This window comes from Equus caballus, chromosome 5, assembly GCF_041296265.1.
Source record: "Equus caballus isolate H_3958 breed thoroughbred chromosome 5, TB-T2T, whole genome shotgun sequence".
Lineage (NCBI taxonomy): Eukaryota > Metazoa > Chordata > Mammalia > Perissodactyla > Equidae > Equus > Equus caballus.
This window is the reverse complement of record NC_091688.1, coordinates 72,411,333-72,426,620: the sequence shown is the minus strand read 5'-3', so window position 1 is coordinate 72,426,620 and position 15,288 is coordinate 72,411,333. Positions and strand designations below refer to the sequence as shown.

The following is a 15,288-nucleotide window of genomic DNA, read 5'->3' as shown; positions in this document are numbered from 1 at the left end:
ACATTAATTATTCTTTATCCATGAACATGCAGAAATAGTGCATACTTTGAAGAAAATTTTTTGAAGATGAATTCATGTTTGTAAATCTAAAGCTTATGTCAGTAAAAATTTTGGTAAAAGAAGAAAGTATAAAAGAATAATATACTAGAGAATATATAATGGTATCATAAAGCATATTATTTAAAGTATGTCATTTAAATAGTACTTCTAAAAATAAAAAATTCTATTTCCACAAAGAATAGAACCAGTAGTTTTTCTTCTGGCACAGTGCCATCTCACTAAATTAAGTGCGTTTTGATGTATTATATTTCTGGGCTTTGGAAATTAAGCTTTTTCTCTCTATTAAATCATAGTCAGTAGGGGAGTAAACTTAGGAGGAAATGCCCCAATCAAGGCACCATTCAACTTTCAAAGACGTTCTAGACCCAAACTAGTGCTTTCCCTTCTGTAAGCGTATTCAGCATCTATTTAGTACCTACTATATGCCAGGCACTGTGCTAATCATTTGCATATATTATCCAATGAGTAATTCTATAAGGTAGGTGTAGTTTATTCTCATTTTTGTAGATGAGAAAATTGAGGCCTAGATTGTCAATCAGCCAAGAGTTATTAGTTCCCTCTCTCTCCAAGCACTCGGGGTGGGGACACTGCAGTGACCAAAACTGACAAAGCCCCTGTCCCTAAGTAATTACAGTCTAATGGGGTAGATACTGAAAATAAAGGAAAAAATAATAAATGACTATGATAAATTTAGATAGTGATTAGTGCTTTGAAGAAAATAAAGCAGGGTGATGTGATAGAGAATACCAGAAGGGGAAGAGAAGACTTGTCTGAGGAGGTGACATTGAGAGGAGAGCTGAGTGATGGTAAGGGTCAGTTGTTCCAAGATCTGGGCACAAGTGTTGTAAGAAGAAGAACCCATGCTCAGCTCTGAAACGGGAGTGAGCTCCATGTGTTCCAGGAGCTTTGTCAGATCTAGTGTAGCTAGAAGGAAGAGAATGGTGGGAGAGTGGCTGGGGAATGAGGCCTGAGCAAGCAGACCAGTTAGGCCTTGGGTTTTATTCTCATGGCAGTGGGGAGCCACTGAAGAGTTTCAGGCAGGGAGGAGTTATGATCTGACATGTTGCGTGCTTTTAAATTTGGTATTTTTTGAATCTTGAAGTGAAATACTTAGAGAAAAGTTGCAAGTACAACGCAAAAATCTTTTTTTCCCCTTGAACCATTGGAAAGTAAATTGCAAACCTTATGTTCTCAACTCCTTAATGGTGTGTGTTTCTTACAAACAAGGACATTCTCCTACATAACCATAACACAACCGTCAATATCAATAAATTATCATTGAAACATTACTATTTTCTAATGCTCAAGCCCCATTCAAGAATTGCCTGTGTTCTGTAATGTTCTTGACGGCATTTATTTAGATGTCTTCTTCAGTCTGGAGCAGTTCTTCATTTTTCTTTGACTTTCGTGACCATTACACTTTGGAAGATTGCAGGCCAGTTACAATGTAGAATACCTCCAATATCGACTTGTTTGATCTTTCCTTGTGATTAGATTTAAATTGTCAGTCTTGGACGGGAATTATTGCCCCTGTGATGCTATGGTCTTTTCATTGATCCCTGTCATGGAGCACATGGTTTTTATGTGTCCCATTAGTGAGGATGTACTCTTTGATCACTTGGTTAAGGTGATGTATGCCCACCTTCTACACCTAAAATCACTTCTTTCCCTTGGTAATTAATAAGCATTTTGTGGGGAGCTACTTTGAGACTAGGTAATTATCCCGTTTCTTATCATACTTTAAACTTTCAGTTGATTTGTGTGTGTGTGTTTCTGATTTTCTATTTTAGTCAGTGGGTTTTAGTGCATACACAAATTGCCCCCGGTTAGGCTGGTAGGACCATCTTCAGGCTGATTTTGTTCCCTTTTGACATGTTACCATCATTCTTTGCTTCTTTCTGGTATAACAAGACCTTCTAGGCTCTTGTACTTTTCTTGCCCCAGCCCTGGAATCGGCCATTTCTCTAATGAGCTCTGGTTACTTTTAGTGGAAAAAATCATATTTAGAATACAGTGTCTTAGCATTAGATATGTTCATTGCTATTGAGGTATCACTATTGCAAGGCCTGAGTGGATAGAGGTGGGGATATATCTAAGTGTAATCGCACACACACATGCACTTTTTTATATCTAGATTTGTTTGTCCATTTGTATATGTTAAAAACAATGAGTTCATACCAGTCCCTCCAATTCAAATCCAATATCATAAAGGTTCATTCTAGTGTTCTTTCTTTCCATATTTGTAGTCTCCTTTCTGACAATGAGAAACAGGCTCCCGTTATCTTTTGTGTAGCTACTTATTTGATTAATCCCCTGTATGTAACCAACGTTGCATAGCTCATGTCATCTTCTTTCCTAAGCAGAGGTAGTCCCCGTCCCACTTGGGCTTTCACACCCTACACTGGGCCACACCCACGCAAGAGCATCCTCTTTTCCACTCTGGGATTCTGGTTCCCCATGCCAGCCCCCTTCTGATATGGCATCCTCTTCACCTTGCTTGGACTGTTATTTCCCATTCCAGACTCATCTTTGCAGGGACTACTTCATCATCTTGCTAATGCTTGACATCCTGCTCTAGACCACCATGACTTTGGCTTCCTCCCTCCACCAGCATGGATACCAGGCTTGCTTTGACCCCAAAAATAAGTTTTAGGACTAAGTTTCAGGAAGAGAAAGGGAAAAGGCCAAACTGATAGCTATCTTCAAATGCTCACTCTGTTTCCTGCATGGGAAACAAAAAGACATGCTGAGTCCAGTGCAATAGGAGGGAGATGATAATGGCATAAACTAAGGTGGTAGTAGCGGAGATTTTGATAAGAAAGGTTAAGTGATTTGTCCACAGTTATACAGCTGGTTAAATAGCAGACCCAGAACTATAACCTGGCACTACCCTTCTCATCTCTTATAAATGCTATTTTTTTTTCTGATAGGTGGGTTTGAAGTCTAGAGGGGTCAGAAAATTTGAAGGCAAGTAATTTTCTTCTACCTAAATCAAGACAAAAAAAGGAATTTTGAGAGTTGCATGCTTTTCTAAATCCCCTCCAAAAAATATATTTAGAATTCACAATAAATTGGAAATTGCAACTTGGAAACACTTTGGAACATGGAGAGTTGCGATGATCTTAGAAAGATGAAGGTTTTTTTCCTTCTTTCAAGGAATTTAAATAGAATTTTATTTTAGCCACATCAGTATGTTATGCTAAAACTAATTGATGATGATGATAGTAATAATAGCTAACATTTCTTAAGCACTTACCATGTGCCAGGCAGAGTGCTAAGTGCTTGATGTATTATCTCATTTAAGTCTTACACAATACAATGAGATAGGTACTGTTACTTTACTCATTTTACAAATGTGAAAACTGGGACACAGAGAAATAAAGTTACTGGCTCAATATTGCATGGGTAGGAGTTGTCAAAGCAGGACTCCAGAAACTGTGCTAGTAACCGTATTCTAGGAGTTGACAACTGTGTTTAGGGTAACATCTGAAAAGGTGCTTATCAACATGCTTCCATAACTGATACCAATCAGTTAGAGTTTGCACGTGTGATCAATTCTATTTGCCATTCTTGCTGCAGAACATTACATTATTGGTGATTTGAACTATTCTGTCGCAGTGAACTGACAGTTTTAATGATATAATTTTAGAGTAAGTTGACCTGCCTTGTTTATCTCTCAGTAAAAAAGAGTGTGGAATGTGTAAAGGAGGCACAATTTCTTCCCTAATTTATGTCAGTGGTTCTCAGTAGCAGTGTGGTGGGGAAGGGGTAAGCGTTTAGGATCAACAGGTGCATTTTCAAAACACACAAACTTCCAGAGGTTCTGCCCTGCCCAGGAGGCACGTACTGTTGCTGCTGAGACGCCGATCTAGAAGCTTTTAATCTAAAGTGAGTAAGAAAGAGGACAGAGAAATACATTCAAAACAAATCTTTACACATTAAAAGACCTTTCACAGACCCTTGCACTAGGAAAATGCTGGACACATTCTGGATGTTCCATAAATGAGGATATAAAAGGGGCATGTGCATTTGCCAAATGTAGTCCTCATTATCACATGGAGAAATGCAAAGGTAGGGCTGTTCTGACACAAATTTCCCAAGGACAGTCCCTCACTACAAGACATAGTTTTTGTCCAATATCAAATTTTTAGTTACAATATTCAAATTAACCTAGTTATGCATATTTAAGATCACACAAATGTGAATGTGTGATCCTTTAATATATATATTAAATAATATATTACTGTAGGAATATCACCTTTTTTCCCACTCTCAGATGCATCTTCAGTACTTCTTTTGAGTCATCTAGCGCTTTCTTTTCACTGGAAGAGGTTATATATCACAACCAGGAAAAAAGCGCTCCCAGTCTCTGTTTCTGTGTCTCACTTTTGAGTCTCTATGTGATGTGTCCCTACAAATATTATCTCCAACCGCCAGCACTCATTTATATAACATTAGGAGCTCCAAATTTCATTTGTCCCAAGAGATAGATGTTCTTGATCTCCAAGCAATTAGCATGTTGCTTAAAAAAATTATTTGAATAGGTAATATATTCACATGGTTTAAAATTCATCAATTTTAAAACACACATTTAATGAAAATCTTCTTCCCAACCCCATGTCTTTTCTTGCCAATTCCCACCAGCCACGTTACAAGTGCACACTGTCATTAGTCACTTTTGTAGCCTTCCAGGTTTCTTTATGTATGTACAACGAATACAAATATACTTTATGATTTTCCTTTTTTTACGAATGCAGTAATGTGCTGTAAAGATTTCTGCACTTTGCGTTATTAATATAATAATATATCTCGGAGATCATTCCAATTATTGGCCTTTTATAGCTACATGATATTCCATTGGATTTATCAGAATTTATTGAGTCTGACTCCTACCATGAACATTTATTTCTAATCTTTTGCTACTATAAACAATGCTTCAGTGAATAACCTTGTACATATATTATTTTGTAAATGTACCATTAGATCTGTAGAATGAATGCTTAGAACTGAAATTACCGAATCAGAAACCATTCAATTTTGATATCTCAAAATTGCCGAAGACTAAATGTGCAGTCTTGGGCAATTTAGCTAACTTCTTGTCAACTTAGTTTCTTAGTTTCTAGAACAGAGGAAATAATGTTTTTATAGTGATTTTTGCTATGTGGAAATGTTTAATTTTTAAAAAGTCAGATTTATCTATCTTTTTCTGAAGGATTTTAGTTTTAATTTTAAGCACAAGTTAGAAAGTCCTACGCCACTTCAGGATGACAAAAGAATTGTCTCATGTTTCTTCTGTTAACTTTGGAGTTTTCTTTTATACATTTGAAACTTTGAGCCATTTGGAGTTAATTCGGGTTCCAAATGTGAGGTGTAGATCCAACTAAATTTTTTCCCGGATGACTATCCAGTTGTGCCAAAATTATTTATTGATTAATCATGTTTTCCCCAGTAATTTGCAATGCCACCTTTGAAATATACTCAATTTTTGTTTTCATATGCAGCTATTTTAAGACTTTCTGTATGTTCCCTTGTTCTGCATATTAGTTAGGCACCAGAACCATACTGTTTCAATAAAGAAGGGTTTAGAATGTGTTTTATATGTGGTGGGACCTGTTTCCACTCGTTGTTCTTCTTGTTTGTCTATTTGCAGTGGTTTTTAAAAGTAGGCTTTGAAATACTTATATTTAATGATAATCAAACTCTTGAATTGTGAAGTCATTTCCTAGAAATAATTATAGTCGCTGCACTGCATAACCGCGTTATGGTCAACCACAGATTGCATATGCGACGATGGTCCCATACATTAGTACCATGTAGCCTAGGTGTGTAGTAGGCTGTACCATTTAGGATTGGGTAAGTGTACTCTGTGGTGTTTGCACAATGACAGAATTGCCTAATGACGCATTCCTTAGAATGTCTTCCCATCATTAAGGGATGCATGAGTGTACTGTGTTGTCTCTTTAAAAAAAAAAACTAGGGGCCTGCCCGGTGGTGCAGCAGTTAAGTGTGCACGTTCCACATTGGTGGCCCGGGGTTTGCTGGTTTGGATCCTGAGTGCGGACATGGCACCGCTTGGCAAGCCATGCTGTGGTAGGCATCCCACATATAAAGTAGAGGAAGATGGGCACGGGTGTTAGCTCAGGGCCGGTCTTCCTCAGCAGAAAGAGTCGGATTGGCAGCAGTTAGCTCAGGGCTAATCTTCCTAATGAATAAATAAATAAATACATAAATAAATAAACTAATTTCATCAGTAGTCTACCATATATATCCGAAAGTACCATTAATTGAATTTGTTTCAAGCTAGCATTTCTTCAAAATGTTATCATGTTTTTTAGAATGAAGTAATTGAGAAAATATTCAATAATATTAGAGGCTTTATAAGAAAACAAAAGCAGCTTTATTAGGGATACTATTTTAGGGGGGGAACTCCTAATTTATATACTTGAGCACATACACTATTCCGGTTATATTGATCACAACTTTCTGGAGCTATGCTATACAATATGGTACCCACTAGCACATGTGGCTATTTACATTTAAATTTCAATTAATTAAAAATTTAGTTCCTCAGTTGCACTAGCTATGTTTCGATAGTCACGTGTGGCTGTTGCTACTATTTTGGACATTCCAGAATAGAACATTTCTATCATCACAGCAAGGTCTATTGGCTAGCTCTGTTTTAGAATATGTTGCAATTTTAAGAGCTGTTTTTCATGTATGGTAGTTTGGTTGATTGAGTCAAAGAGAAAAGGTCATCTCTGATGGAGATTTTAGCTTTGGTAGTGATTGAGAGGGAAAGGGATAAATGAATGCAAGAAGCGTCAAGAGAATTCACTTGATTAAAGGTATAATTACACAGTACTTCAGCAAAGATAACACCATCACATACTCTATCACCTAAACATTTTTGAGCACACCTCCCAATATATGTACATTTTTAATTTATAAAGTGTCTACTTGTACTACTATACTCATATATTTTATCTATGTTATAAATTCTGCACATAAGTTGAAAACATTGAATGGATTAAACATAAGGTGGTCAAAAGGTACAAACTTCCAGTTATAAAATAAGTCATGGGGATGTAATGTACAGCATGGTGACGATAGTTAATAATATTGTATTGTATATTTGAAAGTTGCTTAGAGAGTAGATCTTAAGAATTCTCATTACATGAAAAAAGAATTGTAACTGTGTGAAGATGGATGTTAACTAGACTTATTGTAGTGATCATTTTACCCTATATACATATATCGAATCATTATGTTGTACACCTGAAACTAATATAATGTTATATGTCAATTAAAGAAAAAGAGTTAAATATAAATGGAAGTTCCTTTGTGCAGCCCCGAGAGCTGTTTCTATATGCTCTAAAGTTCATGTGCGCCTTTTGGAGTTTTGTAGTATGGTGGGGTTGGATCACAAGTTAGAGAACCTGGGTTCCAGGAAGAAGTTACAAAAAAAGTCACTTAAACCTCAGTGAGCCTTACTTTTTCATGTTAGTAAAATGGGGGAAATAATATTTACCCTACAGGTGTAGAGTGAGAATTAAATGAGATAATATGTGAGATATTGTTTGGTTAAGTAGCAAATAAAATAAAAATATTTCATGAGAGAAAAAATTGTATAGCCTGTCAAGGTCTATAAAATAAGTAAGTTGAGATTTTGGCTTTGAAATAATTTTTAACCTCAGTAAAACCTGATGGTAATATAGCATATTGCTTTTCCAAGCTTGGATTATGTTCTTCAGAAGAAAATACAGGAAATGATCATATCTAAGGAATTAAATGACCTTGTTTTTTTTTTTTTAAGGAGACACATCATTCCCTTTTAAAAAGTTGTATATTAATAGGACTCACGGAAGCTCCTAGAAAGAAATGAATCCTCTTCAGTCCAGTGTATATTGACTGTGCCTCTGTTGTACGGAGGGTTCAAAGCTCACTGCATTTCCTAAAATGCGTGGGACCATTTAGATAATTGGCTTTCTATTGCCTCCAGTGTTACAGGAAATCATGATCATTCTTGATTTGAGAGATGTTAATGGTGTTGGAGGTGCTGACTTGAAAGGTGATGCATCAACTACATCTGTGGGTGTCTTATGACTCAATTTGCCGTTTTTAGAAAATGCGTTGTGTTTTACTGAACGAGTACATTTGGATAATAAAATCGGCAATAGATTTCAGGAAGAGAGGTTCTACTTTTTAAGAAAAGTGTGTATTGTAAAGTATATAAAAAAGGTACTACTTAGTAATCACATGGATGCCTGAGCAGCATTGTATAATCAAGCATCTAATTTCTTCAGACATATCTTACCTCTCTCACAAATCAGAAAATAATATAATTTTATTCTTAAGAGCCCTCTTATCTCTCCCCTGCAATTTAATTAATACTTGTTAAGAAGAGGTAGCTGTCAGATTAGAATTGAATTTTTGAATTTTCTATTGTCTTCTGATGAAGTGGCAATCTAAATCTTTTTATTTAGGTATATTATTTTCAAGAACTTTGCAAAATGATAATTTCCCAGCTTTTCTGATTATGAAGAGAAATTTTTAGCATTTGAATAAATAGATTGAATGGTTGATTTTTTTTTCCGTAAAAGGAATTAAAAGAGAAGCCATTTAAAAAAGAAAACAATGAAGATTTTTTAAGTAAGCTCTATTATCCTCAAATTGTATTGTTTTGATCATAAATTTTGGTGATTTGTGCCATTCGGGTTAGGTACAAGCACATTTTGAGTTTCTGTGGTATTTAAAAGTGTAAAGAAACAATCCTTGGATAGGCAGTAGGGAGACAGGCTAGTTCATTGCTAATATTTCCCTTTTCTAAAATCATTCATTCATTCTACAGATAGTTACCAAATTCCCACATAGTGTAAGCCCTCAGGATATAATGGTCAAAAGACAGAAACATGGTCCCTCAAGGTAGAACTTACATTCCAACAGGAATTACATAGACAAGTGAATAAAATAATTCTTAGTTCTGTTGAAGGTTAAGGAAATGAACAGTAGACTGATAGAGAGAATAGCACAAAGAACCTAATTTGTACATAGATGCTATTCTGAGAAGGATTATCTGAGGAACTGATATTTAAGCTGAAATTAAAAAAAAGAGAACCAGCTAGAAGATTTTAAATAGAATAATTTTTCAGATACCCCACCATTTATTTGTCGTCTTTGATATCTCTCAATAAAGTTTTAAAATGTTTTTTCCAAGAAGGTCTTCTACATCTTTTGGTAAATTTATTCCTAAGTACCTTATTTTTTGGTTTGTATTTATCATAAGTTGTATATTTAAAAATTTTATTTTCTAACTTTTTTTTCGTTGGAGAATAGAAATGTAATTTACTTTAGCATATTTCTCTTATATCCAGGAATCTTCTAAATTATTTTTAATTTTAATCGTTTGTTTGTAGGTTCTTTAGGATTTACTATGTAGAAAATCTAATCTTGGTTGCACATTGATAGTTTCCTTTCATTTATTCAATCATTATATTTGATATTTCTTTTGTCATTTCTTATTGAGCTGGCTAAAAAATGTGTTATAATGTTATTAGTGACGAGACATCCTTGTGTTTTTCCTAATTCTAAAGTAAATGCTTTCAAGATTTTTTCCAATAGTAATGTTGTTTGTTATAATTTTTTCTATATATTTTTAATCAGGTTAAGGCAATTCTTATCTACTGTTGGGTGATGAAAGGTTGATTCGTAAGTGGGTGTTGAATTTTGTTGAATGGTTTTCTGTATCTACTCATATAATTGTATGCTTTTTCTCCATTAGGCACTTAATGTGGTGATTTACACTAGGAGATTTTCTCGTTTTAATCATCCTTGGATACCTGGGGTAAATTCAACTTGGCCATTGATGGATTTGGCTTGCTTAGTTTTTTAGGACTTTTGTATCTGTATTTCTGAATGATAATGATTTGTCATCATTGTTGTGCACTGCAAACATACACAATTCTATTTGTCAATTATACCTCAGTAAAGCTAGGTGAAAAAGAATTATTTGTAATTACCATTGCTTGTACCAGAAATGTCAGGTTTTGTGTCAAGGGTCATGCTAGCCTCATAAATTTCTACACACTAGACTAATTTGTGTGAGATTGCCATTACTTGTTAATGAAGGGAAAAAAAACTCTGCCGGTAATGCATTAGGAACAGACCTTCGTAAGCTGTTTAGATGTTAGGGGCTCAGTCATGATGTTGGAGAAACTCTAAATTTTAATTGTGCTGACCGCATGACCTTACTGCTGTGCTTGTAAATAGAGAGTCAGGGGGTGAGGAAAAGGGATGCTTCCTTGCCACTGGTTCTAGATTATAGCATAAGGGGTATGTGATGGAGGATGGATGACTTAGTAGTCAGCAAAGGTGATTCTTTCTTAGAGAAGTCAGTGAAATTCCCCCTAGACTTTCGCAGTGATAGATCACAGCCACTGAAAAAAGTTTGAATAGTATTTTCTTATACCATCTTGGCAGCTATTCCTGGAGAAAGAGACTGTGGGGAAGCTGCTTTCTCAATCTGTAATTTTAACAAATGATACTTTGACAAAACTGTTGATAATCATGGCAATTAACTCCCCTAGAATTATCATGCCAAAGTACATTAATTATATATTAAAGATATAGTTCAGCAGTTGAGCAGCTTTGCTTCTAACACATATTTTAATGTAGTGTGTAGTTCAAACATTTTCACCAAAAGAGTTTACTTTTTTGACATAGGAGAGTTGAACATATACTCCAGTAGTCTGAGAGAGACCCACCAATGGCCAATGTAAGCTCAAAAATTTTTTAAGGTCTCCTATTTTTAAAGTTGCATGTGAATATCACTACTCCATAGTGTATTTGTGTTTATGTTAACCTAAAAATATTTTTATGTGACCTTTGAAAAATACTTATAACAAGGTTATGCCATGTTTATTCATGATATAGGCAGTCCTCTGGGCCATTACTGAGTATTAACGTGGCTAGAGGAATCCCAATTTGAGAAATGCACATTAAGGCATTCCGTATTGGTCTCATCATGAAGTAGTATCAGAACTGAGAGGACTTTCTGATGTTAAGTGAAGATTTTCTTCTGTGAAATCAGCATGCCAAAAACTGAATGAGGAAAGAAGGATAGCATTCCACATGGGGGTGTTGTGCCTGGCGTGGTACTTGGGCCATAGTGAGTGCTCAACAAACAGTTGTTGAAGGAACTAATCTATTTTCTAAAGCTAATCACTAACCTCTGATAAATGAGAAAAACTGCAAGTCTAAGATAATGTTTGGAAATATAGTGGGGCTTCTTAAGTTAGCGGAAGGTTGTTTTAGTTCTTAGGAAATATACTCTAAAGTACCTTCAGAGTCAGGGGAAAAGTGTCCATTTGCATTTTTTTGTTTTAGGGTTTTATCATTCTGTAATTAGCAAGATACTGTTATTCCTTGGATGAGAGTGGAATAATTTATTGACATGACATGCAAACCAATTCCTTAAAATGGAGGTCATTTTTGGACTTTTTTGGCCTCTCTCATCTGATTTGGAGAAGGGCCTGATGGAATGGCCTTACAGAGACTTTTTGGCTTGGCCACATTGTCCAGTCCAGCTGCCAACACTCTTAGGCTTGTTGGGACTTTTGGGGAGCTTTCTGAGCTATTAATAAACTGTCTCTCTCTCTCTTTTTTTTTGAGGAAGATTAGCCCTGAGCTAACATCTGCCACCAATCCTCCTGTTTTTGCTGAGGAAGACTGGCTCTGAGCTAACATCCGTGCCCATCTTCCTCTACTTTATAGGTGGGATGCCTGCCACAGCATGACTTGACAAACAGTGTGTAGGTCTGCACCCAGGATCCGTACTGGTGAACCCCAGGCTGCCGAAGCAGAACATGCGAACTTAACCACTGCGTCACCAGGCCGGCCCCTAAACTGTCTCTTTGTTTCCCCTGTGGCTGTTACTCCTTTTTTGTGCAGGTCCTCAATAAGGGTTCGGTGAAGATTCCCTAACGTGGTTCAAGTGAGCGAGTAGGCAGATTCAGTCAGCACATTTCTGAGACCCTAACAGTAACTCTTTCATAATCACTTTAGAGGCTACTCTCACCCTAACGTGTGCTAAATGCTTAAGTCCCAGGCACTTTGCTAACACACTGTTCAAAATGATCCTATGAAGTAGATACTTCTTTCTCTTCATTTTACAGATGAGGAAACCACAGCCTATCAGAGAACTGAACTTGTCTGAGGTCACACAGCAGGATTCACACCCATCGGACTTCAGAGCCAAGGTTCTAGCTCACTGACCTGTCAGTGTATGTGATTAGAAATTCTTATAGTTTAGAAAAAGAGGAGAGGGGCCGGCCCCGTGGCCGAGTGGTTAAGTTTGCATGCTCTGTTTTGGCGGCCCAGGGTTTCGCCGGTTCGAATCCTGGGCGCGGACATGGCACCGCTCGTCAGGCCGTGTTGAGGCAGCGTCCCACATGCCACAACTAGAAGCACCCACAACTAAAATATACAACTATCTACTTGGGAGATTTGGGGAGAAAAAGTAGGAAAAAAAAAAGAAGATTGGCAACAGTTGTTAGCTCAGGTGCCAATCTTTAAAAAAAAAAAAAAAACGGAGAGGAGGAGCCAGAAACAACTTATTAATACCCTAAAGCAACTGAGAAAGATGAAATGTTACTTCTTCAAAGTGGAGCTGCCTGAGTAGACAATATATGTGGAATCTAGTCTTGATCTAGAGCTAAAAGCATCTGTCATTAGGAAACAGGAAATGTGTCCCTGAGGCAGGTAGCGTACTCTCCCTTGTAACAGGCACACGTCTCGTTCCCCACATGCAACAGAGCACTGAATGTGCTGAAATGTCCTGGAAATAAGGATATTAAGTATTCACTTAATTTCATCAAGTGAATATTTAGTGCAATAAAGATATTTGTTGGATATAAAGATACATTTCCTTTTTTAGGGAATTTTTGAATCTAGATATTCTGGATTTCTTAGAATTTAGCTTGGAAGGTACTTCCGTCTTTATGAAAAGGGAGAAAACTCACTGCTAGATTCCAAGGCAGCTGTTAAGGTGAAATAAGAAGGAATGCCCAGTGCAGTGTGGATCTGAAGACTGTTCTAGGTCATAAACTCCTTGTGGCAGGGAGCTTCCCTCTTGTGTGCACCCCTGTGCCCTCTTGTGTGCACCCCTGTGCCCTGGTCATGTGCCTGGGCCAATGCCTGGCATGGAGTGAGCACTTAACACTGAAGATTTTTTGAGTAAACATTTACTTTTATACTCAATTTATTTGCTCTTCCATCTTACTGACGGTAATAAGGAACTGCATTTTGGAGGAGAATAGAGGATTAAGGAGCCTGAATAAATAAAATTAAAAGTTTGGGGGTGGGCAACGTGAAACACAGCTTAGATTGAGTTTGCCAAACAATTCAGGAGAAGAAAAACATAAGTGAGAGCTGACCTAAGGATGTTGGAAGTGTACTGTTACGGGGACCCACATCATGAACAAATTTTACTTTTGTTCACGTTACCGAAAACTTGGGCCAGCTAGACTTTGGGGGCAGAAAGCTACCTTTAAGAGTTATGGAGAAAGTTGAAGGAGGTGCCATATGTGACATCCAGCGCGGGACCTGATTGTAGCAGGTGCTCAGAAGTGTTAGGTTAGCAGGCAGATATTAAGAATCTTCTCTGTGTGACATTCATACGGGAACGTAGCTCCCTTTCCTAACTCTGCCCCTCACCATAACTTCAGTCCACTTCTTGTGAATTCCCTACTTTTTCTTACTATCAGGCCATCCTTGATAGTGTTAGAGACAAAGAAAACAAAGATGATTAAAAGGCTTTCAACAAGAATGTAAAGGAGACCAGGGCTGCTCTGTCATGTCTTTAATAAAAAGGTGATTTCACTCATCTAACTAGATAAATGCCTCCCCATTTTTTGTGCCTGTCCCTCCAAAAGCTAATTACTGGCTCTCATAGTCCTTGCCAAGTCTAGAGTGATTCTAAAGTAATTCCTAAATTGCTGCACTTTCCTGCCAGAAAGTCCAAATAAGCTCGCAAAATCCATTTGTAGGAGGACATTGAATAGCCAAGCATATTCAGTGGAATAATTATTATTTCTATTAGTCAATTTGAAAGTTCTTGCCTCTGTAATGGAAATGTATTGGGAGAAATAGCATCAATAGATCAAACTCAAATCTTAAGAGCAAAAGGCCTACCCAGTCATCTTTAAGCACACTTTAATCTCTAAGAAGAAAAACCTGATTGTTCTGAGTGTTTTGTGTTGGATCAAGTAAGTGTATTCTGGATACATCGTATTTACCTCTTATATAGTTCATAAGTATAAAGGTAGTCCTATTTTATAGAATTTGTCTCCACATTTTGTTTACTATAAAATATTTTTGGAGATTTATATTTTAACAATATATTTTTAATGCTTTTAATATTTTATTTGCTACCCTAACTTTGTGAGAATGTAATTCACATCTGTAACATTTTATTTATAAATAAATAGATATTTATGATATAATTTCCAAGATCACATTTTGTCATAAAGAAAAAATTATCTTTATTATAAGATTCTAAAATGTACTACCATTACATCTTTTTTACAAATTTTATAAAATACTATTTTAATTTTCTATGAAAAAATTGTTTTTTTCTTTTCATATTTTAGTTAATCGTTTGGTTAAAAAAGAGCTAATAAATAAACCATAAATTTAAGGCTTTTCTAATAGTAGATCTATTTCTGATGATTATACTTACGTGAAAATATGTTCTTACAAATTTAAATTTGCAAAAGAAATTGAAAATTCGGGGCTGGCCTGGTGGCGTAGCAGTTAAGTGTGCACATTTTGCTTTGGTGGCCCAGGCTTTGCCAGTTTGGATCCCGGGTGCAGACATGGCACCACTTGTGAAGCCATGCTGTGGCAGGCGTCCCACATATAAAGTAGAGGAAGATGGGCATGGATGTTAGCTCAGGGCCAGTCTTCCTCAGTGGAAAGAGTCGGATTGGCAGCAGTTAGCTCAGGGCTAATCTTCCTCAAAAAAAAGAAAAGAAAATTAAAATCTGTAATGGTCTATTTTATGAAAAATTATTAGAATACTATAGGGTTTCTGGATTGATTTCATCTGAAGTCAGCTTTGAGGGTATAAGGAAGAAAACCTCCAGTGTGACGAAGTGGGTTTGAGCGATTGAGTGCAGCTGTGATTGCATTAGCAGACATGTAGTTCAAAAATTGAATAACTGTTAAAAATAG

General features: G+C 36.5%; 1 protein-coding gene across 5 annotated transcripts in view; it reads left to right on the top strand.

Moving 5' to 3' along the window:
* Nucleotides 1-15,288, top strand: part of SNX7 (sorting nexin 7) — a 173,767-nt gene that overhangs the window by 50,565 nt on the left and 107,914 nt on the right. Inside the window, exon 8 of one of the 5 annotated variants that reach the window (XM_023641567.2) lies at nucleotides 12,231-12,344. The exons of the other annotated variants lie outside the window; for them this stretch is intronic. Coding sequence (XP_023497335.1) covers nucleotides 12,231-12,329 — 99 coding nt within the window. The 3' untranslated portion in view covers nucleotides 12,330-12,344. Of the gene's footprint in view, nucleotides 1-12,230; nucleotides 12,345-15,288 lie in introns of those variants that run through there. 5 annotated transcript variants of the gene reach the window in all.